The sequence below is a fragment of the Coturnix japonica genome, chromosome 27, assembly GCF_001577835.2.
Source record: "Coturnix japonica isolate 7356 chromosome 27, Coturnix japonica 2.1, whole genome shotgun sequence".
NCBI lineage: Eukaryota > Metazoa > Chordata > Aves > Galliformes > Phasianidae > Coturnix > Coturnix japonica.
The window spans coordinates 4,107,550-4,131,850 of NC_029542.1; the positions used below are offsets into that span (position 1 = coordinate 4,107,550).

General features: G+C 64.4%; 3 protein-coding genes across 5 annotated transcripts; 1 reads left to right on the top strand and 2 right to left on the bottom strand.

Annotated features, from left to right (window-relative positions):
* Positions 1-551: 551 nt before the first annotated feature.
* LOC107325290 (collagen alpha-1(III) chain-like) lies at positions 552-6,001 on the bottom strand. 2 transcript variants are annotated; one of them, XM_015885988.2, is made up of 23 exons: positions 5,737-6,001; positions 5,508-5,638; positions 5,150-5,221; positions 4,979-5,041; positions 4,853-4,909; positions 4,456-4,671; positions 3,855-4,217; positions 3,582-3,701; positions 3,455-3,508; positions 3,335-3,361; positions 3,108-3,194; positions 2,991-3,032; positions 2,835-2,906; positions 2,689-2,730; positions 2,577-2,604; positions 2,322-2,371; positions 2,084-2,218; positions 1,954-2,016; positions 1,819-1,887; positions 1,660-1,728; positions 1,261-1,455; positions 982-1,094; positions 552-907 (listed from the first exon to the last, which is right to left on the bottom strand). In XM_015885988.2, the coding sequence occupies exons 1-23, from the start codon at positions 5,954-5,956 to the stop codon at positions 697-699; spliced, it is 2,499 nt and encodes an 832-aa protein (XP_015741474.1). In that variant the 5' UTR covers positions 5,957-6,001; the 3' UTR covers positions 552-696. The 2 variants fall into 2 exon arrangements, with proteins under 2 accessions (XP_015741474.1, XP_015741473.1); XM_015885987.2 differs by having other exon boundaries at positions 2,322-2,380; positions 5,737-6,000.
* Positions 6,002-8,346: 2,345 nt separating this feature from the next.
* On the top strand, positions 8,347-13,479 carry IGFBP4 (insulin like growth factor binding protein 4). Its single transcript, XM_015885940.2, has 4 exons — positions 8,347-8,746; positions 11,873-12,027; positions 12,137-12,271; positions 12,413-13,479. The coding sequence occupies exons 1-4, from the start codon at positions 8,392-8,394 to the stop codon at positions 12,539-12,541; spliced, it is 774 nt and encodes a 257-aa protein (XP_015741426.1). The 5' UTR covers positions 8,347-8,391; the 3' UTR covers positions 12,542-13,479.
* Positions 13,480-14,210: 731 nt separating this feature from the next.
* On the bottom strand, positions 14,211-24,202 carry TNS4 (tensin 4). Of its 2 annotated transcripts, none has more exons than XM_015885939.2 (13): positions 24,125-24,202; positions 21,135-21,636; positions 18,378-18,762; positions 17,832-18,193; positions 17,234-17,320; positions 17,047-17,151; positions 16,871-16,963; positions 16,675-16,752; positions 16,454-16,525; positions 15,569-15,737; positions 15,295-15,363; positions 15,177-15,203; positions 14,211-14,825 (listed from the first exon to the last, which is right to left on the bottom strand). In XM_015885939.2, exons 2-13 carry the CDS (start codon positions 21,541-21,543, stop codon positions 14,696-14,698), a joined length of 1,986 nt encoding a protein of 661 aa, XP_015741425.1. In that variant the 5' UTR covers positions 21,544-21,636; positions 24,125-24,202; the 3' UTR covers positions 14,211-14,695. The 2 variants fall into 2 exon arrangements, with proteins under 2 accessions (XP_015741425.1, XP_015741424.1); XM_015885938.2 differs by having other exon boundaries at positions 17,832-18,196.
* Positions 24,203-24,301: the final 99 nt, after the last annotated feature.

The window sequence follows — 24,301 nt, forward strand, 5'->3', positions numbered from 1 at the left end:
CATCCCAGCCCCATATCCAGCCCCATATCCAGCCCCATATCCAGCCCCATATCCAGCCCCATATCCAGCCCCATATCCAGCCCCATATCCAGCCCTATATCAGCCCCATATCAGCCCTATATCAACCCCATATCAGCCCCATATCAGCCCCATATCAGCTCCATATCAGCCCTATATCAGCCCAATATCAGCCCTATATCAGCCCCATATCAGCCCCATATCAGCCCTATATCAGCCCCATCCCAGCCCTATATCAGCCCCATCCCAGCCCTATATCAGCTCCATATCAGCCCTATATCAGCCCCATATCAGCCCTATATCAGCCCCATATCAGCTCCATATCTGCCCCATCCCAGCCCCATATCTGCCCCGTATCAACTCCATATCAGCCCCATACCTGCCCCATATCAGCCCCATCCCCGCCCGCCCATCCCGCCCATCCCGTTCATCCCGCACGGCGGTTCCATTCGGTTCCATTTGGTTCCATTCGGTTCCATTTGGTGCCATCCCGAACGCAACAAATAGAAGCAGCGCGTTGTAACCGCCCGATGTGCAGCTTTGATTGATCCTTTATTTATATCCGAGGAAACGTGGGCGCTGTGTGTGTGTGGGGGGGGGGGGGGGGGCTCCGTGATGGACGGGGTGTCCGGTGTCCCGCTGCTCCCAGCCGCAGCCCCCCCCAATTCCGGGGGTCTCTCACCACATGTGTCGGTACGGGAAGGCGACCTCCACGCACAGCACCGCCAGCTCCTCGGAGCAGTTTCGGCGCTGCCCGGCCAGCAGCCGGCCCGGACCCAGCGGGGCCGCCAGACCCTCCCCGGGGCCGGAGCTCCGCCAGCCCTGACAGTCCCGGCGCTGGGAATGGCCGCCCCGCCCCGTGGATCCGTGCCACGCCAACCTGCGGGGCCTGCGGGGAGACGGGATGACGGGGAGCCCCGGGGAGACCCCCCGACATCCCACCCTTCGTGGGCCGGGACTCACCAAAGGGCATCGCTCAGCACGTTGCGCCCATTGAACGTGTAGATGGGGCTGCGCAGGGCGGCTCCAGCCGGGCTCTGCAGGAGGGAGCTCCAGGAGCGAGCCAGCAGCTGGCCCTAAGGACACGGGGGGGGCAATGAGCTTTGGGGGGGGGCAGTGAGCTTTGGGGGGGGGACAAGCGTTCCTCAAAGCCCGCTGTCCCCATTGCAATGGCTGTGGGTGCGTCTCGGTGCAAGGAAAACACACGGGGAGCCCGTGCTTGCTGGGGGGATAAAGCCCTGCCTTCAGGTTGACGATGGGGAGGGTCCTGTCCGTCCTCTTGACGATGGAGGCCAGGTCCTGGCTGGGGGCCGACAGGAACGCCCGGAAGGTTCCGTAGAGCCCGGCCTCGTGGGACTGCCGGTAACACTGCAGGTCGGCACCGCGGATACCGCTCATGTCCCCGGACAGGGGCACGTTCAGGGCCACCAGGCGGAGCTGCGGGGACAGCAGGGGGCAGAGCGTGGGGGGCCGGGGGTCCCGGGGTGTGTGCCATCATCGCACACCCCATGGGGCACTGCAGCCCCCCGCGCTGGGCACTGAGATCGCTTTTCCTATGCAGACCCACGGACACGGTGGGTGGAGTTGGGGTCCCCAGGCAGCGTGGGGTTGGAAGGGGGCAGAAAATGGGGCAACGCTTACAGAGGGCATCCTGGGGGCTGCGGTGGTCGGCGGGGTGCTGGGCAGCACAGCTCCGTCCTCCTGCAGGGCCTGCAATAGTGGGGGATGGCAGTCTCAGTGCCCAGGGTGCTCCCATTGCCACCCGGGGTCTCCAGGTGCCACCTCCATCCCTCTGCTCACCACTGAGTCCGCCCGGACCCCCGAGGGTGGCTCTGTGCTGGGACCTCGTGTCCGTGCCTGCTTTGCCTCCTGCACGGAGAGGGGAGGGCAGTCCCAGGGGGGCACCCCCCCCGGGGGTCTGTCCCTTTGCCTCACCTGGTATTGTGCTGTGGCGGCGGAGGGGTCGTCACCCGCAAAGAGCGACTCCGAGTCCTCCAGCTGCAGAAGGGCAGTTAGGTGGGACCAGACACAGTGTGTGTCCCCCCCCCCAATCCCATGACGGTACCAGCAGCCTGCTCCAGCCCCGGGGGGTGCGCAGGAAGGCGCTGCTCCCCTCCCGCACGTAGACCAGGCTGCCCTCGGGGATGGCGCTGCTGGACTTCAACATCAGCTCCTTCGACCTGAACACCCACGTTTGGCGCTGGGAGGGACAAGGAGGGGGGTCAGGGCCCAGCTGACACCCCCTGCCCAGGGGGAGCCGCCTACACATTGGGGGTAACCCATGGGCACAGCCCCCCACGCACCTGGAGGTCGGCACTGGGCTCCAGCGGCTCTGGGTGGGGAATATCAGCATCTGGAGAAGCTGGGGAGGGTTTGGGTTAAAGGTGGGACTGGAGTTGGGTTGAGGTTGGGTTTAGGGGCAGGGTTGGGGTCACGGGGCACCCCGATACCATGGGGACACCGGGACAACCCCATGGCCCTGGTGCAAGGGCACGAAGCTTTGCAAAAGTGCTTCCAAGGAGGCAGGAGTTCACCCAAATACCCGCAGAGCCCCTTACCCACTGCCCAGGCTGCGCTGGCCGCTGCCTGTGAATGCAAACGGGGCTGTTACTGCTGCTGGGACACAGGGGCACGGCGGTGACAGCCCTTAGGGAGGGGGCAGCAGCTTACCGGCTGCTTGCAGGGCTGCTGTCCTCGTATGGGGTACACCCGCTGTGAGCAGAGACAGGAGGATGCACGGGGAGAACCTCGCACTGAGCACAATCACACACGTGTGCACTGTGGCACAGAGGTGTGCTGCCTGTGCACGGCCTTACATTGAGGTAGAGGAGTCCTGGGGCTCCAGGGGGGCCGGGGGGACCAGGGGGGCCGGGGGGACCTCGGGGACCCTGCAGGAAGAGCAGTGTGGAGATGTGGGGCAGAGAGACTTTTGGGGTGGGCGGCTCTATGTCACACTGGGTGCAATGTCTCACATGGGGAACGATCGCTCCGTAGATATCCGGCTCCTCCTTGTGCTGCAGACAGAACATGAGCAGATGGAGGCTGAGCTCCTCCTGCCCACCCCCACCGCCCCCCATCCCAGGACTCACCAGCTGGTACCAGGTGCTGGACTGGCTGCCAGGGCCGGGGAACGGGAGGTGGCCTGGTTTGCAGCCGGGCTCCCCATAGCAGCAGCCCTGGGGGGCACAGTGGGGCAGGGTCAGGGCAGATGGGAAGGGCACATGCCCGGTGTGCAGTGTGCCTGTGCTGCAGGACATGGTGCACCTCACCAAATCCTTCCCCCCCCTGCTCCCCCCATGCAACATCCCCTACAAACCCGCTCTCCTGGATCTCCCTTTTCACCCTGGAAGAAAGCAGAGCAGTCTCATAGACACCCCGATGCAGGTGATCCCAGCCTCATGAGCACCCCAAACCTGGTGCCCGTTGCTCTGCTCACCTTGGGACCTGGTGGGCCGGCTGCTCCATGGTGCCCAGCATGGCGTGTTTCACACTGGGACGATGGGATGTACAGGGTGAGTGCTGGGCACTGCAACCACCCTGAGCACCCCCAGCCCCATACTCACCCTGTAGTCCCCCGGTGGCCCTGGTGGTCCCATAGGACCAGGCATCCCTGGGGCTCCCATCTCCCCGGTGCGGCCAGGGCTTCCTGGCATGCCTGGCAACCCTTGCTCACCCTTATCACCCTGAGGGGATGCAGCACATGGGGCAATGATTCTCATGCCTCCCCAGGGCCCCGCAGCAGCAGAGCATGGAGCTGGATGTGTTCCGCTGCCCCATCCCACCCCCTGGGGTCTGTGGGTAGAAAGGCTGGAGCCCCCCATGGGACCCCTCCTTACTTTTAATCCTGGGAATCCTGGCTCCCCTCGGAGCCCTGGTTTGCCAGGGAATGACGCGGGTCCTGGGGGGCCGGGAGGCCCTTCATGCCCGGGTGCCCCAGGGGGTCCCTGTGTGCCTGGGAGTCCTGGTGCCCCCGGGGGGCCATCGGGCCCAGCCAAGCCTGGGGATCCTGGAGCTCCTTCACTCCCTGGGAACCCGGGTGGCCCCACAGCCCCCGGTGGGCCGGGGGGGCCAGGCTGCCCCTCCCGCCCGGGGTGCCCTGGAGATCCTTCATGTCCTGGGTATCCAGGTGGGCCGGGGGGGCCGGGCAGCCCTGGGGCACCGGGGGGTCCTGGCTTCCCGTTGGGGCTGGCTGCTCCCAGCTGTTGGGGTGGAGGGAGAGAGGAGAGAGTGGAGCTGGTGAATGGCAGCATCATGTCCTGTGTGCCCCCCTACCCACCTCTGCAGCTCTGTGTCCCTGCCCTGCCCATCCCTGCAGGTCCAGCTGCAGATGGACCCCACAGCAGCTCCAGCACTGCCCACCCATCCCAGCATCACCCCCCCATCCCTCCATCACCCACTCATGCCTCTCACACCAGACACCCCCTCTCCTCCTCTCACCTCTCTCTCTGATTCCTTTGGGAGCGCTGCGGGTGCTGATGGACTCCTGGCTCCCCCAGCACCCGGTGGTCCTGGTGGCCCTGGAGGTCCTGGTGGTCCAGGGGGGCCCCGAGGCCCCTGTTGACCCGGCTGCCCCGGGCTGCCTGTCCTTCCTCTCTCCCCAGACAGCCCTGGCTGGCCCCGCTCCCCGGGGAACCCACGGTCACCTTTCTCTCCCTGTTGGGATGAAGATGGAGCCTGGCTCCTGCCCTGTGCTGCAGGACAGTGGGACCACCCCTGCAATGCACACTCCAAAGCAAGGATCCAAGTCCAGAGCAAAAAAGGTGAACAGAGCCCTGGGGTCTCTCCCTCCAGATCCCCAAGCCCCCTGCCCCCTCCTCAGCACCACTCTCTATACCTTGGGGCCGGGAGGGCCGGGGCGTGCAGGGCAGATGCAGTTGGAGCTGTTGCGTATCTGAAGGGGAGAGAGCTGTGAGCTGTGGGGATGGGGAATGGGGGGCATCGGTGCCAAATCCCCCCTCACCTGCAGGGTCACATCCAGCCCAGGGTCTGAGGGCACACGCAGGGGCAGCCCCTTTGGCGTGGTCTGTGCAGGAGACAGGAGCACCAAGCGTGAGACCCCTGTGGCCCCATCCTTGCTCTGTTCCCCCATGCCCAGCTGCTCCCCAGCCTCCCCCCCATTCTCCCCCTGCACCTTGATCTGCAGGAACTCCTCTTCATCTGCGCTGCCCTCAAAGATCTGCGGGGTGGCCGTGGGGTGGTTGTGCTAGGGCAGAGAGGCAGAGAGGCAGAGAGGCAGAGCTCAGCACGCAGCCGATGGGGTTCAGAGGGTGCTGCACTCTGTGAGCTGTGCAGGGGCATCGGGGTCTCCTCTCCAAGGGGCAGAGGGGGGAAGGCATTTCCAAGGATGGAGCCCAGCATGGGATGCACTGTTGTGGCTGTGCCGTGCCGGGTGCTGATAAGGGGAAGGATGCAGAGCGGGCCTGGCATGGGCTGGGGGCTCAGGGTGGGGATGGGGGGCCTGGGATGCAGCTCCTGCCAGGGATGGGCACCTGGGCTCGTGTTTGCAGCCGGGCATGGCCATGGCCCTTGGTCTTTGCAGAGGGCTCCCGTCTTCTTGAGGCTGTTCCCAATGGGGGTTTGCTCAGCGGCAGCTTCTTCATGGGCTCTGAGTCAGCAGCACCTGTGGGATGGGGATGTGGGCATCAAGGTGCTCCCTGCTCCCAGTGCATGGCAATGTTCCCTCCTCACCGGATCCGGGAGCTTGGGGTGCGCACCTACCTTCCTCCCCACGCAGGGTGGGCAGTGTGGGGGTTGCAGGGCTGGTGCCGAGCTCCGGAGTGGTGTCTTCAGAGCCCAGTGGGTAGAACCACTGGGCCATGCCATGGGGCAGAAGTCCGGCCAGCACTGAGAGGATGCAGAGTGCAGGGAGGAGGCGTGGGGCACCCCTCGGCCTCATGCTGCATCCCCGTGGTGCCGAGGATAGGGGGGTCTGGCTCATCCTGCTCGTCTGTGCCGTCTGCTCCTGATGCCTTGGCGCAGCCCCCGCTGTTATCATGGTGGACCCCGACACGCCCCCTCACCCCCCCAGCACCCAACCCCCCCCCCCCCTCAGGCTGCATCCAGCACGGGGCTGAGTGCTCACAGTGAGGGTGCGGGGCAGGGGCAGCGAGTGCACATGGGAGCTCTGGGAAGGGAGCCAGGTCAGGGAGAGGGGTCTGGAGGAGGAAATGCTGCCTGGAAATGGGAGTAAAACCATGAGGGAGTGCGGGAAGGGGCTGGCTGGGAGCAGGGCACTGGCACAGCAAGGAGCAGCATCCCACCATGGATGCATGCAGCCCATGAGCCCCTGCTCCATCAGGGAAGAGCTGCCCTCAACTGGGGGGGCTGCAGCCCACTCTGAGATACCTTCTGTCCCTCAACACTGCTTTGCTGGAACCCACAGCCCCTCTGAGGTGCTGTGATGGCTTTGGAGCTGCTGAGCGTCATAGGAGGACACTGGAACCCCAAAGATCCAGAGCTGGGAGCTTGGGGTCCCCTGCTGCACCGAGCATCTCGGGGTGGTGGCTGCATGGCAGTGGGGTACACCTGCCTTCTTCATGGGGCAGGAAGGTGCTGGAACTGGGCACCTGGAGGCCCCATGCCTGGCAGAGATGGGGAACAGCCCCTGGGGCTGCACAGCGCACACATCTCTGCTCTCCATGCACCCGCCCTGCAGACACAACAGCCTCCCCAGCAGGCGTGTGGCTCTGCCAAGGTCTGATAAGGAGCTGCAGGGCCGGGCACCTGTTTGGGTTTGGCCCTGGCTCAGGCTGAACTGTGTCAAGGCTGGCGCCTCTGCCCTGAGTCACGGCCACCGTGTGCCCCATGGCTGTGCCAGGCAGGGCAGGGGCTGTGGGCTGTGGGCTGGGGACCCCCTGCTCTGCTAGGAGGGGAGGGGGGATCTGGGGAGCATGGGGGGCACCAGCACTGCCCTCATCCCTCCCCCGGCTGGTGCTGCCCTGCTCATGGTGTGGGGATGGAAGGAGCTCTGGGAGCAGCCAGAATGGCGCTGCAGTGAGAGCAGGGTGGGAGGTGAGCACAGGGGGCTGCGGTGGGCTCAGCCCCTTCTGAGCACAGTCAGGCTGCAGGCACTGAGTAGAAGTGTCTCATGTCACTGCTCTGCACCTCCCTGCCCGCTGTCTGTACACAGAGGGCAAATGAAACAATCGGTGTTTGGTGCCTCTGAGCCACGCTGAGCTGGTGGCACACGGAGCTCCTGGCACATCCTGCCTGCGAGGCTCAGCCTGCGGTACAGCCACAGCAGATGGCCGAGTGCCTAATGACCATTAATTAATTGCTCTGGCGTGGTGCAGAGCGCTGTCACGGCTCCCACTGCTCCGCCGGGTCCGTTGGGGGGTGGATGGGGCCCTATGGGATGTGCTTGTGCTCGGCAGGCTGTGCTCATCCCGCAGGGAACACGGCTGTCTGAGCTCACAGCGCTGGGACACCACGCACAGACGTTGGGTTTGGTTTGGGTGCTGCTGTGTGGAGCTGGAATTGGACTCAGTGGTCCCTGTGGGTCCCTCCCAGCTCCGGGTGGTTCTGTGGTTCTGTGGATCCCTGCCCCCCGTGCTGAAGGCCATAGTCCCGCACTCTGTGGCTCGCTGTGCTCCCGCAGTGCTCGCACCGCCCCGCAGCACGGTCCCGCTGCCCCCCCCACCGCAGTTCGCAGCTTTGGGCGCTGCGGGGCGCTGGGGGCCGGGGCAGCCCCGGGGCTCGGCCCGTGCTCGGACCTGGGCTCCAGCTGCTGTCCCGCACGGTGCAGCCTCCCAGTCTATCCCAGTCCACCCCACTGCATTCTAGTCCATCCCAACCCGCACCAGTCCGTTCCATCTCAATCCGTCCATCTCCATCCCAGTACATCCCTGTCATCCCCATCCATCCCATCTCAGTTCATCCCATCCCATCCCATCCCATCCCATCCCATCCCAATCTCATTTCAGTTTATCTCTTCCATCCCATCCCATCCCACCCCAATCAATCCCTGTCCATCACATCCCCGTTCACACCATTCCATCCCTTCCCACTCTGCCCAATCCCCGTTATCCCAGTCCCTCCCAGTCCGTCCCAGTGGCTCAGCCCTGGGCAGCACACAGAACTTGTGACGGCTGCGGGGCAGCACGGGCTGAGGCCGGGGGGTGGTGTTCGTGCAGGGGCCGCGGGCACGAGGGCTGCGGGATGGGACCCCCCGGGCGGCGCCGTGTAGGTCGGTGCGGCGGAGCTCTCCCGGTGCCCGCGCCGCCCGTTGCCGGAGCCCCGCGGTGACGGGGGCGGCTCCGCCGGTGGCCCCGGTGGCTGCGGGAGGTGTGGCCATCAGGGCCGCATAAAGCGGCCGCCGCCGCCGCCCCGCGCCCGCCGCCTGCCCGACGCCGAGCGGAGCGGCGCGGGGCCGCCATGCGCGGGGCCGCCGTGCTGCTGCTGGCGGCGGCGGCGGCGGCGGCGGCGGGTCCGGGGGGCGGCGGGGAGGAGGCGATCCAGTGCCCGCCGTGCTCGGAGGAGCGGCTGGCCCGCTGCAAGGCCCCGCAGGGCTGCGCCGAGCTGGTGCGGGAGCCGGGCTGCGGCTGCTGCGCGACCTGCGCGCTCGGCCGGGGCACCGCGTGCGGGGTGTACACGGCGCGGTGCGGGGCCGGGCTGCGCTGCTACCCGCCCCGCGGGGTGCCACGGCCGCTGCACACCCTCATGCACGGGCAGGGCGTCTGCACCGACCTGGCCGACGTCGAGGCCATCCAGGAGAGTCTGCAGCCGCCAGGTAGGGCGGGGGGCGGGACGGGGCTGGGGCGGCTGGGGGGGATTTGTGCCACCCGCGGTCGGTTGCGGAGAGCAGAGCGGGGGGCTCGGGGGGATGGGCAGCCTGAAGGAGCGGGGAGCGGGGCTGGGTTGTGCGGGTTATCGTGGCTGGGTCGCCTCTGTGCCATCCTCACCTGCTCCCAGCATGGCAGTGCTGCCATTGGGTAACAGGAGCACCTGCAGACAGCCCCCACCTGCTCGCAGCACAGCAGCCATGGTCGGGTCCCACAGGGTCACATCTGTGCATCCTCACCCGCTCCTGGCACAGCGGTGGCTCCGTGCAGCCCCTGGGCCAGGCAGGGTCCGGCTGTGCAGGGCTGCAGGCGCAGGGCAGGGCTGGAGGAGCAGCTCCTGTTGTGCACTGGTGACACCGGTGCTCCACTCATGAGGATGCTGGGAGGAAACAGGAAGGAGGCCGCGGGGCACCTGCTTCCCTCGCAGACAGGTTGATTTGTTCCATGTGGGGCTCTGGCCACAGCTCTGCATCCAGGAGTGGCAATGGGGCCAGGGAAGCCCTGGGGCTGCAGCCCCACTGCTGCAGGCTCTGCCCAGCTGCCCCGTGTCCCTGTCATTGGGGTAGGGGTGTCCCTCTGCCAGGATTCCTGCAGCATCACCTGGGACTCCCAGGGCAGGGGACGTCCCGTCTCACTGCTGTGTCCCATCACTGGTGCCAAAGGCCCTTTGTGAGGGTCCCCCTGTCCTCCCCTCCGTTGGCTGTGAGCACTTGGTGCGGTGTTGCCCGGGGTCCCCCTGTGCTGCCCATCTGTCCTTAGCCCACATCCTGCAGGAGCTGTCTGTACAGCTGCGCCGGGCTGCCAAGCCCTGTTGGTTTTGGCTTTACCCTGTGAAACGCAGCATTTTTTCCCAGATCCTTTAGGAAATGGAGTTGCAGCTTTTTCCTTTGCTTCCTGCACTGGTTTGGCCGCACTGGGGCTGTGGGTGGCCTTGGGATCGTGTGCCTGGCTGGCAGAGCCTCAGGTGGCAGGAGGGGACGGCGGGTGGCCATGAGCTGTGCTCCTGGGGCACCCTATGGGGCAGGATGGGGCACTGCCCACCCCACTGCACCTGATGGCACGGCACTGTCCCGTGGGCGCTGCCTCGAGCATCCAGGACCTGCGGGTGGCATGTGGGGAGAGGTGAGAACGTCCCCCACCATGCACCACAAGTGGTTTAATGAAGGGTTAATAGCTGTGTCTGGGAAAAAGTGACTCCGTGGAAGCTGCCAGCACCGGCTCCTGCCCCGTCCCAGCGGTGTCACTGGGGCTGTCGGGGCGTGGATGGGATCCCTGAGCTGACCCCAGGCTCCGTGTGCGGCCGGCGCTGCCGTCCCCGTCCTGCAGACGCCATCCCGGGGCTCCGCTCCCCGCCTCGGGGCTGGAGCGCGGTGCCATGAATCACTCGCTCAGCATGTGACTAACCTCATTTGTGGCTCCCGCTAATTGAAGGCGACGCTGAATGACTTGCTTCTATCAGCTGCTGTTCTCGGGCCATGCGGAACCCCCTGACCTCCCAAACAGCCCCCCAAACTGCAGTGGGGTTTCCTCCCTGTGCCCCTCTCTCTGCAGCCCCCGTGGTGCTGCTGGTGGCACGAGGCCGGTGCAGTGCGAGCTCCAGGTCTCGTTCCTGGCTCTGAGGAATTTGCTTTTCCCGGATCTTTGTGCTCCACTTGAAGGAGTTCTGCCGCCCAGCTCAGTGCAGGAGCGCTGCCAGCAGCAGGAAGGCGAGAGGCTCCTCGGCCGGGTGGGAGCTCGCCCTGAACCGCAGCCATCCTGCAGCGGGGAGGGGGCCTGGAGCCGGGGGCCGCGGTGGGGAGCGCGGAGCTGGTGCCGACGGAGCGCCGCCGTGCTGCCCAGAGGCACCGCGCTCCTGGGGACCTCAGGAAAATGTTACTGGCATCTGGTTTTATTTAACAGAGAGATTTGACACTGACAGCGGCTGGAAGGGGGAGGGGGGACGGGCTGGGAGCGGGGGGTCCTGGTCCTGTGCCGGGCTGTGGTGTGGGGCAGTGCCACTCTGTGCCTGTGTCCCCTCCATGGGAGCAGTGCTGGGACTTTACGGTGGTGGCCCCAGCAGTGCCGGGTGTCCCCGAGGAGCAGCTTCCCCAGCTGAGTCCCTGTGTCTGCAGCACAGTGCAACGGGACATGACACATCGCCATGGGGATGGTGCGGTGCCACGGGGATGTGACACAGTGAACGGGGCTGCCAGGGGTCCTGGAGCTGAGCTGCAGTGGGTGTCAAGTTTGTGTTTCAAATGTCAAGGGCACGAGCTGCTTCCTGGAAAAAAAAAGAACAGATTAAACAAAAAACAAATATTACAGTGATGGAGAAGGTTTGCCGGCCAGGTGCGCTGTGAACTTTACCCGGGCACCGGGAGCTGCTCGGTGACCCACTGCAGCCAGGAGCCACCACCTGGCACACGCTGCCCAGCCCTTCTCCAGGCACCGGTACCGCAGCATCGGACCCTGCCTGCAGCAGGAGGAGTGGTGCATGGCATAAAGACATCGCTGGGCCTGGAGGCAGAGGGACCTGCAGCCCACTGCAGACCGAGCAGCCCCGGTCTCATGACGCTCCCTCCCAGCTGCCAACATCTGGGATTGCAGTTTGGCTCCGTGCGGGCGCAGGCGGGGATGCCAAGCGCCGCCCCCCCAGGCCGGCCAGCAGGAGGTGGACTGTCCTATTCCTGGAATCCTTGCTTTCATGTCCCGGAAGGGGGGTGGGGGGCTGAGGCTGTGCGCCCCGAGCAGAGCCTGGTGGGGCCTCGCAGCCCTGGTCTCACTGCAGTTCTGGGGGCTCCAGGGGCTGGCCGGTGTTCTGTGTGTCCTGGGGTCACCACCCCCCCAGGGCTCAGTGATGTGCGGCTGCACGGGGCTGGCAGGGCACACAGTGCTGTGCAATGTGCCAGGCACTAATTGCAACCCTGCAATAACAGCTGCATGGAAACAAACCGTGAATGAGCAGTAAGAGTTCCTGAGAGCCTTTCCCTGTGCTGTGAGGGGTCTCAGCCCAATGCTGGGCCGGGGATGGGGCATTGCGTGGGGGGAGCACTGGGGGCTGCCCTGCAGTGCTGAGCCCTGCTGTGTCCTTGCAGAGAAGGAGGAGATCGAGCACCCCAACAACAGCTTCAGCCCCTGCAGCATCCACGACCGCAAGTGCCTGCAGAAGCAGCAGGCGAAGCGCGTCAACAACGGCAATAAGATGCGCAGCAGCGGGAGCCCACATCACCGCGAGGAGACCCGGCCCATCGTGAGCACTGGGGGGCAGCGGGGCAGGAGAGGGGCTGGCAGACAGCGGGGCTGTGGGGTGGGGGGGACGCGCAGTGCCCTGCTGTGAGCTCAGCACCCCCTCCCTGCAGGCACAGGGCTCGTGTCAGAGCGAGCTGCACCGCGCACTGGAGCGACTGGCGGCCTCACAGACACGGACACACGAGGATCTCTACGTCATCCCCATCCCCAACTGCGACCGCAACGGCAACTTCCACCCCAAGCAGGTGGGCAGGGTGGGGGGCTGCATGATGGAGGTGCTCTGCAGGGCTGGGGGGAGGTGGGCGCTGGGTTTTAGTGGGAGCTGCAGAAGCTCCCAGGGCTGTCCTGGCTCCATGGACACTCACTGAAGCTGTGCCCCCCTTTAGTGTCACCCGGCGCTGGACGGGCAGCGGGGCAAGTGCTGGTGTGTGGACCGCAAGACGGGGGTGAAGCTGCCGGGCTTCCTGGAGCTGAAGGGGGACTTGGATTGCCACCAGCCAGCGGACAGCATGTGAGCGTGAGCGCGGCCGGGGCCGTGGAGGAGAGGGGACACATCTGCTGGGCAGCTCCTGGCGCTGCGGGACCCCCACGGGACCCCCATCACTGCTCTGCTCTGCCCACAGCGCGCGGCACCGTGCCACCCCAGCGCTGTGACCACACAGAGCCTGGTGCGGACAGACAGACAGACACTGCCCGGGTGCCAGCAGTGCTGCTTTCAGGCTGTTCTGGTGGAGATGCATAAAGAGAAAGCGGCGCTGTGCCCCTCCCCGCCTGCAAGCACCCGGTGCAGCCCCCCCTGCAGTGCCTTCCCCACGCCCACCCCGAGCGTGCAGCACAAGAAGTGCCTCGGCCCCCCCGGCTGAGTGGGCAGGGAGGGGAGCGACCCCCAGCTGCTGCCGGCCGTCACCTGCCCTCGTGTGCGTGGGGTGGGGGCTGCAATGAGCAATAAGGACCTTCACCCCGGGGTGGGGCACCAACAGCATCAGCTCTTCCTGGTGCAGCCCCAGACCCCACCGCCTCCCTGCATTTGTAGTATTTAAATCCATCATCAGTGGGATGATTTGCTTGGTGCCCTGGGCTGAGCCACCCCCAACACCCCGCGCTCGTGGTTGCTGCCCTCTGGTCCCCATATGGGGCGCAAACAGGTCGGGTTTCCATGTCCTTTGGGTGTGGAATGGCAGCAGGTGTGGGGCTGAGCGCGGGGTGGGGGTCCTGCAGGGTCAGCGCTGCGCACCGCTGTGCTGCTGCAGTTACACACTGACTGTAGCAGCATGAGACCCCCCCACTGCGACCCCACCGTGACCCTGCCATGACCCCACCATCTCTTTGTCCTTGTTCCCTCCCGGAGGTCCCCGTTGCTCTGCGTAGCACCATCCTTCCTTCTTTTAACAGTAAACTTGAAGCTTTGTATCTTAAAAGCAAAAAGAAAAGCAAAAGCTGTCGCTGCGTTTAATGGCCGCGTTCCTTTTCCCTCGGGCTGTCCAGGGCTGGGACACCCACACGGGCACCCCCCCCCCGATGCTCAGGGCACAACGTGTGGGTGCTTCTGGGCAGCGCCACCCCCGTGTCCCCTATGGGGGGTGACACCGTGTGAGTCCCGGTGCCGGGTCGGGTCCCGGCTGCGTCACGGGGAATTGTTTGTTTTCTGCTGAACGCGGGTGGTTCGGGCTGAGCTCCCCCCCCTCAACCCCCCCAGAGCTTCCCTGGAAAAGGGATTTCAGCACACGCAGAACTCCCACTGCGGGCAGCGCTGCCTGGAGCCGCTCCCGGCCGGGCTGGATGGAGGCAGCAGCCGCCCCCCTCCGTGCGCATCAGCCCCCGCTTTGCTGGCGAGCGCTGCGAACCGGAGCTGTTTGGGTGGGGGGGGCCCGGCTGGGCGGCGCCGGCAGAGCTCCCCCCGGAGCTGCTCGGAGCCAAAGCCTTTGGATCGTGCTCCCCGAGCTCGGGGCAGCGCTGCCGCAAACCCGAGGAGCTGCAGCAGCGCTGCCTGCGGGTCGTGCGGGGCGGCCCCAGGGATGGCATCGCGCAGCCACTGCTGTAATGAGGCGTTGCTTAATGAGAACAGCTGAGTGGTGCTCAGCCCTCCTTCGTGGCTCCTGGCCGACAGCTGGACCGTGTGCTGCAGGACGGGGCTGAGCACCGCGGGCAGCAAAGTGCTGCATTTCAGTTGCCAAATCGCTGCAGTGAGATAAACAATGCGCTGATTTATTGACCCCCCCAAAGGGCCGCGTGGCACAGAGTCCAGAACGAGAGCAGCGTGGGGGGAGGAGGGTCCGTGCAGACCCAGCGCTGCAGGGCTGAGCCCATTGACGTCAGCCGGGGCTCCGGCCCAAACGTGTCCCAGTTCCTTCCAAACCCCAATGTTTCACCGTCGGGAAAACATCAGCCTTTATTCCTCGGGCTGTGGTGCTGTGAGGAGGTCGCGGTGCAATGGGGCAGCTTTGCAGAAAGGGCAGAAGGATTCGGAGGCGTTGGGCACAGCTGAGCCGTGTGTGCAGCTCTGCCACCACCTCCCAGTGCAGCCCAGTGACTTCAGACACCGCGATGCTGCTCTACTGCCAGCGACCCCCAGAGCTGCCCCTCGCCATGGGGAGGGGGCACAGGGCTGCGGCTGCAGGGATGGGGCCTGGCACAGCCGTCCTGTCCCAGCAGGTGGCAGCGGCCGGGCGCTATGGGGCAGGCAGCAGCTTGGAGATGAGGTCGAGGACAAGCGCTGCCGGCTGCACGGGGTCGTACTCGGCAAACAGGTGGCACAGGTTCTCTGAATCCATCTGGCTTTTAGCCACGAAGCCGAAGATTCTTTGGAAAAGGAGAAGGAGAGGCGCTGAGCTGCAGAGGGACCGGCTCCAAACGGCCCCGGCACCGATCCCACTCCATCCATCCCCTCCTTGGCCCAAACCCCAGTCACGTTTGCTGGAAAGGGAAGCGGCCCAGAGAAGTGTTCTGGCAGAGCTGCGTCCTCCGAGGAGGAGAGGAAGAGCCACGCTGCTGCCTGTGCCCGGGTGGAGGCAGGGGCTGAGCGGGGGGTCCCATCTGGGGGCACACAGCTGAGCCCTTCACCTCCCCACAGCAGTGAGGTCAGACCCCCCCCACCCCCACCTCAGCCCCCCATTTGCAAGCATGGGCTCTGCATTGGGGTCAGGCTCTCACCTGGAGGATTTGCAGTACTTCTGCCACCTAAAGGGAAGGAGAACATTTCAGGGTCAGCTCAGCACAGCAACTCTCACCCACCTGCCCCCCCCACCCCCCCCCTGTGCCCCACACTCACTTCCTGCCCTCGGGGTCCATCCCACAGAACCGGACAGCAGTCAGTGGGTAGTGCCGCCTGAAGAACACCCTGCGGGGAGGGGGCACAGCGTCAGGGCAGGGGGCACCACGGGGGGTCTGGGGTCCCAGCCCAACACATCCCAGCACCACCAGAACACCACCACCCACTGCACTGAGAGCAGCACCATGCAGTGCTGTGAGCAGAGCCAGCCCATCCCGGGGTAGAACACAGAGCACTGCAAAGCAGGGAGCTGCAGACAGCCCTGAGCACCGACCTCCTCTGCACATCCGTCAGTGTGATGCCCTGCTCCGATGCTCTCAGCCGAACCAGGGTGGGTGTGGGCAGCGGATCCAGCTCCAGGGTGCAGGATGTGGCCTTCTGCACAGCTGGGGCTCCTGCCAGAGTCTCCGTGCTCACTGAGCCCAGGTACAGTGCATTGCACTCTGCAGGGAGAGCACACAGCATTCACTGCATCCCTACAGCACCCACTGCATCCCTACAGCACCCACAGCATCCCTGCAGACCCCATGCTCCCCCCCCCACCCCCCCATGATGGGAGCAGTGCTGCTGGGTCAGGTTCAGTTCTGCTGACAACGAGAGATTGGGGGATGCGGAAATTCTTTGTGAATGTGCATTCCAGTTTACTCAAATGCTTCGTGCTCATTGTTTTAAAAGTCAAAACGTTTAATTTCTGGTTTCTAAATGTCAGATCTGACTTGTTGTTTTTCCCCCCTTTCTGTTTATTGCATACTTCTAGTAATGAAAAGCAGAAACCCCCCCAGGCCAGCTGACAGCTTAGGGCCAGCTGAAGACGCCCTGTTTGGGGCTGGCTGTGCTGCTCCTGGTCAGCCTGAACTTTTCCATTTGCCAACTCGTTGTTCAGAATTTCCAGCAGTGACCGCTCTGTGACACCAGCGCTGCCCTGGCCCCGCTCCCACCCACAGCCCCCATCCACCCCCCCAGGGCCCTCAGAGGAACCCAGTGATGGCTCCAAACAGCCCCCACATCCCATCCCTCCCCTGGGACCCCCCTGTTTGGTGTCCTGAATGAAGGCAATAGAGAGAGGGCCTTAAAAACTGGAGGACTTTGGGGTCAGCATCTGCCTCGGGACCTGAAGAGCTGCCCTCCAGCACACCCACAGCTCAGCACCTGCACTCACCTGCAGATCTTTTCAGCAGGGGCTGCGTGGGGTCGGGGCCGCAGTCGGGGCTGTCCTCTCCATCCGTGAGATCTGCGTGGGGCACAGAAGGAGCAGCAGTGCTGTGGGTTGGGCTGCTCCATGCTCACTGCTCGGCGTGGGCCAAACGCCTTCTGATGCTCAGAGCAGTGCAGCGTGGGCTGGGATACAGGGGGGTGCAGGAGCACCGTACTCACACCTACCTTGGGTGGGGATGCGCAATGCACAGGGCAGTGCCAGCGGGGTGATGGCGTGCTGGTACACGAAGGCAGGCAGGCTCCCTGCAGCACCAAGCAGAGCAGTGCTCAGCCCCTACATGTGCCCTGGGGAGGGCAGGGGGAGGGGGCACAAAGGGGAGGGGGCTGGGGGTCATCACGGCAGTGCTGGCTCCATCCTTACCGAAGTACAGCTCCTCGCTGGCGCCCCGCAGGTGCACCCCTTTGGCCGAGGACTCGATGAGGAAATGCCGGACGAGGTCGCTGCTGTCATCGCCTTTGGGTGACACAGAGGGGGCTGTCAGCACCACAAGGCTGCTGGGTTTGGTGACACCCCCGTGCCCCCCACCAGGCCCCCACCTGGAGTGCCGGGAACCTTCATGGCCAGCCCGAAGGAGCCGCGGTACGACGTGCTGTCCCGCACCAGGAACGCGCCCGGCTCCCGGTCCTGCAGCAGCTGGATGGCTGTGGGGCACAGTGGGGCTCAGCACAGTGCAGAGGGGTCCCCCACCCCAGGCACAGAGCTGCCCCAAGCGCCCATCCTCACCTCGGTCCCTGCTCATGGTGGGTTTGAACCAGAACTTGGAGGTGTCCATCACGAACTTCATGGTGGGCTGCCCGGCCCGGAGGGGACCTGCAGGGGAGGTGAGCAGAAATGGGGACCCCAACCTCTGTGAGGAGCAGAGCCCTGGGGGGGATTGCTCCCTCCTGCTGACCCACAGAGCTCTCCTGCTTTTCCCACGAGAATCCCAATTAAACCCCCATGCCTGGAGAGCTGCCTCTGCTGATCTCCCCGGAGCACAACGGCCCCATTGTCTGCCCCTGAATAAGGGACCTCACAGACCTTGGTACCTTTAATGTCCTCCACAGCAAATGGGAACCCCATCCTCTTCCCCCAGCTCCAGGCCCCACACCAGCATGAACCGAAAGAACTACAGCCCTCACTTACAGCTGCCATCAATGAGAGCATCTGCACCTCCAGTGGGACCAGAGCACTGCTGGTCCCCCCTCCTCCCCAAACAAGGAGTTGCATGCCGTGGGGATGCCCTGAGGTCCCCCAGCTCCAGCATGGACCCCGCATTCCTCACCTCCATCCCCCATAGATGAACTCCCCCCCAAGAGCTGCCCTATAGCAGAGCACTTACTGTCAGGGACGCAGGTGAGTGCGGGTGCTGACAGCGTGTTGTTCAGGGTGTTGAGCCCCGGGCTGGGCTGTGCAGGAGCTGGGGGGTCTGTGCTCAGCCCGGGGAGGGGCACCCCGCCTGGCTCCAAACACCCATTGACCAGCAGCACCGGGACGTCAGGGAGGATGGAAGGTGGGCAGCTGCTGGCCTGGCCCTTCAGGGAGAGGCTGGGAGGGACAGGGCTGGCTGCGGGGGGGCGGGGGGGGCACAGAGCTTCTCCAGAACGAGTCCTGGAGCCAGGTGATGATGTCTGGGGGCTGCCCATGGAGCTGGGGGGAGATGGGCTGGCGGCATCAGGGTCACTGGTGTGGAGCGAGTGGGTGCTGCTGTAAGAGGAGGAAAGAAGGGGGGTATCAGGAAGGGCTGCAGGGCTGGGGCACTGTGCATGTATCTGCCCACAGCCCACCCCACACCACTGCCATCACTCCCACCCTAAGGGATAATAGCTGGGACAGTGGGACCAGGGTACCCCATCTGTCCCCACCACCAGCACAGGGCTGTGCTCACCTCCCAAAGACGTAACTGGTGTCGGAGCCGGGGCTCATGGAGAGCAGGGACACCTCGCTGCCCCTCTGCTGTGCCCTCACTGCCTGCACGGGTTTCAGCAGCTGGTCGGCACCCGGTGACGTGCGGGGGGAGATGCTCTGCCCGGCACGGGGAAGGGGCACGGCGATGCTCTCGGACACGGCACAGCCCGGGAGGGTGGAGCGGGGGCTGCTGGGCCGTGCGGGGCTGGAGAACACCACGCTGCCATTGGTGCAATGTCCTCTGGGTGCTGCTGGCTGGGGCAGAAGGCCACTGCTCTGCGGAGACCTGGAGAAAGGGCTGGAGGAGCCCTGCAGCACCTCGGTGCACTTGGCTCTGGTTGGCGTCATCTCGATGTACTTAATGTCTGGAGGCAGAAAGAGAAGGGCCGTTACAACCCAGTATCTGTTGGGTAACCCCAACCCCAATGCTGACAGCTGTAGGGGGGGTACATGCAGCCCGCCAGCACTGCACGCCACGTGCCAGGGCCTGCCATGGGTGCTGCTGCAGCAGCTGCCGTGTTTGTGCCTGACTCAAGGGAAAACCATCCTCCATGATGTCAGGCCGGGGGGGCTGGTCCATCCATATGGTCCCTATTCAGTCCAAGGCTCCCCAGCAGGATGGGGCTGCACCCCCCGACCTCTTTGCTTGCTCTGTCTTTGCAGTTGGGGTGCACAGCACGGAGCAGCCACCTGAGCTGCACGACCCCCCCAGGAAGGGGCTGCGCACTGCAGGCAGATTTCCACCCACGTTTCCTTCTGCATCCCTGAACACGCTGGCACTCTGGGCTGCGCCAGCAGAGCCTGCAGCAGCAGGCAGTGGGTTGGGGCTGTGCTGCACCCCCCCCTCCAGGCGTTGAACATGCCCAGCTTTGCCCTCAGCTCCTGCACTGTGCCCAGCCCTTCTGAGCCCTGCACTGCTGACAGGGGAGCTGCCATGCAGCACGGCCGCATTCGCAGCGAGGTGTGGGCAGGGATTGCACTGTGCTGCTCAAAGCACCAGCACACAAATGCTGCTGGCTGGGCACTGCTTGGCAGCGTGTCCCTCAAAAGGGAAAAATATCCTCCTTTACAGAAACAGCAACTGAAACACCTTCGTGCTCTGGGAGAAGCCCTGTGCCTCCCACTGAGGCTCCTGCTTATCAGGTGTGGTTAAACCTCAAATATTTGCTCAGGATCTTGGCATGAGGCTCAGCACCAAGGAGTGGCAGCAGGAGCACGGGGTGGGCTCCAGGGCTGCTCCCTGCCAGCACCAGCAGGAACCAGCCCCGCTCCCAGGCGCTGCCACAGCTGCAGCACGATGGAAACCCTCCTGCCACGTAGAGGATCAAAACCCACATTATTTCCCATCAGAGAAGAGCAGAGCCCTCCCACGTGCCTCTGGGTGTGAGCAGCCTCCTGCCAGCCCTGGCTGGTTTGCAGGAGCTGAGCGGCACCTCGGGCACAAAGGAGGGTGTGCAAATGGTTTGGAAAGTGCCGCGGGGTCGGTGTGGAGCTCCTGGCTGCTGGGGAGGAGATGGAGCCCGAGGGGTGGGTGCTGCTCACAGTGCAGCAATGAAGCCTACACAGAACAAGAGCTGCTAACACAAAATGGAAGCCAACACGAGGCTTTTCCCACCAAGCACAGAGCTGGGCTGCCAGTCCCACATGTAGTGCCAGCTGTCCCAATACAGCAGCACTGCTGCCCACCTCGCTGCCCAGAGTGGGAGCATGAGGAGCAAAGGGCCCGTCGTGCACTTTGCCACAGCCCTTATCTGCAAGGCCACCCCTCCCATCGGCACAGCACGAGGCACAGCCACATGGGGAACGCCCGAGCCCCGTGCTGCACCCACACACCGCACCCAGTCCTGGCTCCTCGCTGCCCAGCTGGGGCTCAGCACAAACCCCTCGTCCTCTGCCAACCCCACAGCACACACGTGAGTTCCCAAAAGAAACCAGGGAGACCTGGGCTTCACACACCCTTAGGCATGAAGGGCAGGATATGAGCTCTGGAAGGGGGGCTGCAAGCAGATTTCCATGGCATTTTGGTGCCTAAGGCTGCAGCTGGGCACTGGGCAGCCCAACTGCCTCCTGCTCCCAGCACACAGCAGCCACGTGCTCCCACAGCAGCACAATTACCTGCACAGCATCACAGCCACTGCCTGCAGCATCAGCGTGCAGCACAGAGCCCCCAGCACAGAGGTGTGCAGCACCCTGGGGTTGGGAGCAGCACAGCACCAGCTGGGGATGATGCACTGCAGAACTGCTGGTGTGCTGCTGGAGGAGCACACAGCTCTGGAAATAGGATTTCCATGGCAAAATGCAGGGAAACATCAACATGGGCTGGCTGTGCAATGAGCAGCACCTCAGCACAGGGCTTTGGGAATCTGGCTCCAGGGCTCCACTGCAGGAATGGGGCTCTGTGGGGTCAGCGGTGTCACTGCCCATCTACACTCACTGGTGGCAGTGATGTGGGCCAGGAGCTTCCTGAGTGCAACACATCCCATTCCACATGGGAAGTGCCTCCTCCAAATATAGGGGGAGCAAATAACAGCCAGGATTAAAGGCTGCTCTCCCTGGTTGCTCTGGGGTCCCACTGAGTTATGTGAGATGCGACATCCTGGGGGTGAGTGGGCACCCAGCCCCTCCTCCCTCCCATCGCACACCGATGTGACACAGGTCCCACTGAGGACACAGCTGCACCCACACCATCCTCATCCTCAGCCCAAGGCCGAGATGGGAGCCCACAGCCCCCACCCACCTGCTGCCTCCACGTCGTGCCGTGGGGTGCCAGCAGTGCCCCCCTTGGCAGCAGGCACAGCCGAGTCCTTCTTCAGCTGGCAGGAGAGCGGCTGGAAGCTGGGGTCGAGCTCCAGGATCATCCGGTTCAGGTTCTCTATGGAGATGTCCAAGATGGGTGATCCAAGTTGGGTGCTGGGCTCAGTGTCTGCATCCTCCTGCTGCGGGGATGGCTCCTGCGCTGCGGGGTGACCTCCCTGCAGCCCCCGGGTGGGCAGCGGGGCCGCAGTGCAGCGCACAGCGCCGGGCTCAGCCCAGGCATCGGTTGTGTAGTAGGAGCACGGGGCGGGCAGGCGCTGGGTGCCCTCCTGCGATGGGACGCACACACTCTGCCCCACGCGCAGCACGTGGCTGTGGATGACCTGAGACATGGCCGAGCACCGACCCTCCTCCTGCTGCCGATCCCACGTTGGCCCAAGGAGCCGGGGCTCCTCCTCAGCCCACAGCTCCAGCAGAACAGGAATCTGAGGAATGCAGGAGAGCAGCGTTACACGAGGCTGCTGCGGGCAGGGGCCGACTGCAGCAGAGACTGTGAGCGGGAGCACAAAGCAGCGCAGGAAAGGGCCCGTCCTGCTTCTGCACCACCCTCAGTCCATGGCACGGAGAGAGCAGGGACAGTCGCTGTGCTTCCCAGGATCTGGCAGCCTGATAAGATACATTAGTGAGATGTAAGGAGTGAGATGCAGTCACAGCCCCTGGGAAAGGGCGGCCCGGGGGGGGGGGGGAATCTCTGCTCCCAGCAGCTGCACCAGGAATGGGCAGCAATAGCAGCTGCCAGCAAATTCAGCGGAGATCCTCATTCATGCACCTCACGCGCTGCTGGGGGAACCCGGAGGACGTCATGAGCTCAGGGCTGCCCCACATCCTGCAGAGCAGCACGTAACACAAACACCACCGTACACCTCCCAAAACATTTGCCCTTTCCTGCACCTGGCCTGAACGCCTGACTAATTGGCCGGGTTATCTCGGGCTGATTAACGACGGAGTCAGAGGATTAGGGAGCAGACACGTTGCTCCGTGGGCGGGGGCTCCGCTCCGTCATGTCTGGCAGCAGTGACTAATTGTGGCTGCAGTGATGAGTGATGCCCGGCGGCACCTGAGGGCTCCTCTGCCCCAGCAGTGCGGGCTCACAGCTGAGCAGACCCTCACCCCCATCCCCACCTGCCCAGCAGTGCAGGCAGCAGGAGCAGGCCAGGAGGGAGAGCTCGTTCAATAGAAGGGAAGAGTCATCCCAGGTCAGAACCACGAGCCCAGCCTAGAAAAATTGGATCCCCCCCGCGGGAAATGGAGCTGCCCGGCTCAGCCAGAGCCCACACGATGGGCTGGATGTAATTACAGCAGTAACGTGCAGCACGCACCAGTCGGGGCCCGCAGCACTTCCAGGAGCGCACAGCCCTGCACTGAGCCTCTCGTGCTCCCTGTGCTGGATGCTGCTGACATTCACCTCCAGGCAGCTCCCACCCTCCCATGTTGCTCACCCTGCAGCCCCCAGAGCTGCCCACATCACTTCCCAGGGCAGCAGAATGCCCTACACGGGGCCCAGCACTGCTCTGGGTCTGCAGGAACCACCAGGGGAGGAACAAAGCTGCTGCTGGGAGAACAGAAATCAGCCACCTCAGGCAGTGATGTAATGGGCACACCCTGAGATAACGCCCGCACGTGGGCAGAGCGTGGCCTGCGGGAACCACAGTGCTGCACCACACAGAGCCCCACATGTGTGGGGCTGAACCCTCCTCAGCAACCTGGCAGACATGGGGACAGACGTCTGAGCTGGGACCCAACGCAGCACACCCGACACGTGAGCCCTGGGACGCTGTCAACAAGGAAGAGCCTTAAGACCCCCTGACCTGCAGAGCTCAGCACACCCAGCTTAACGACTGCGGGGCTGCTCAGTGATTGCCCCGACCAGCACGGGGTGCTGCTGAGCTGAGCAACACAGCTGCCACGGTCACAGGGTGCTTTGCCTGCAGACACAGAGCTGCACAGCCCTGCAGCTGTTGGGGTCTGCATTGGGACCGGGGGCAGTGGGTGCCCAAGGAGGGGCAGCACACCCCAGTGAGAGCCATTGGGAGCTCAGCAACAAACGGCATCGGGCATTTCTAGGAGGGTCCCAGGGTAGGAGGAGTGGCTGCAGAGTGGAATCTCTGCTCCTCCCTCTTCCCCTCCAGGAGGACTCCCTCTCATCTCCCCTCATGGGGCTCACAGCGGGGCTGCACCTCCAGAGGAGCTCTGTCCAAAAATAGTCGGTGTTGGCTAATCCCAGGAATGCTTGGGATGAGTTACGGGAACACGAGACCATCCCTGGAGCTGCAGCCTGCATTCCTCCTGCTGCCCAGATTCCTGCAGCCTGCAGGCAGGTCTCCTGGCAGGCTGAGTTACACAGCCTGATTCCACCAAAAACTGCAGCATCGGGGGCTGCCCCCCACAATTTGGGGGTGTTAAGGGAAGGGGCAGGGAGGGAGCTGCTGCAGGGGACCAGGCAGAGCTTTAAGCACATCACCGTGCCTGCAATCCCACCACGTACCCTATGGGGACAACACCGATGAGTGGGACAGGAACCCAGGACGGGATGAGGACCTCACCCCCCATATCACAGCAGTGCCCTCCTCACACCCACTGCCAACCGGGGGGGGTGGGATAGGGAGGTGCAGTCTGCCGCCCCCCGCACAGCTCCCACACAAACGGCGCTGGGGCCTCACGGCCGAGGAGCTGCTGAGTCCCAACATACAGCGATTGCGTCCCCCCACCCCACGAGCATCGCAAACAACAGCGGGCGAATGGAGGGGGGTGAATGGTGAGAGCTTCTTATAGCAAAGCAAAAGGCAGCAGCCCAGCACCGCACTGAGCAGGAGGGAGGGAAGGAAGAAACAACGAAAAAGGAAAAGCTGAAAGAACTGAAATAAAAGCCCAGAAAGCGCCGAAATACGCCCCGAAGGCGGCTCCGCTCGGTACCTGCGCTGCTGCCGCTCAGCCCCGATCCGACACAGCCCCTCCCCGGGCTCCCGGGATATAGGGCCGCTCCCTCCCACCGGGCCAGGTGAGCTGCGGGAGGGGAGGGGACGGGAGCTGCCCTGTGGAACCGCGGGCGGGGCGGGGCCGTGTGCGGGGCCGTGTGCGGGGCCGTGTGCG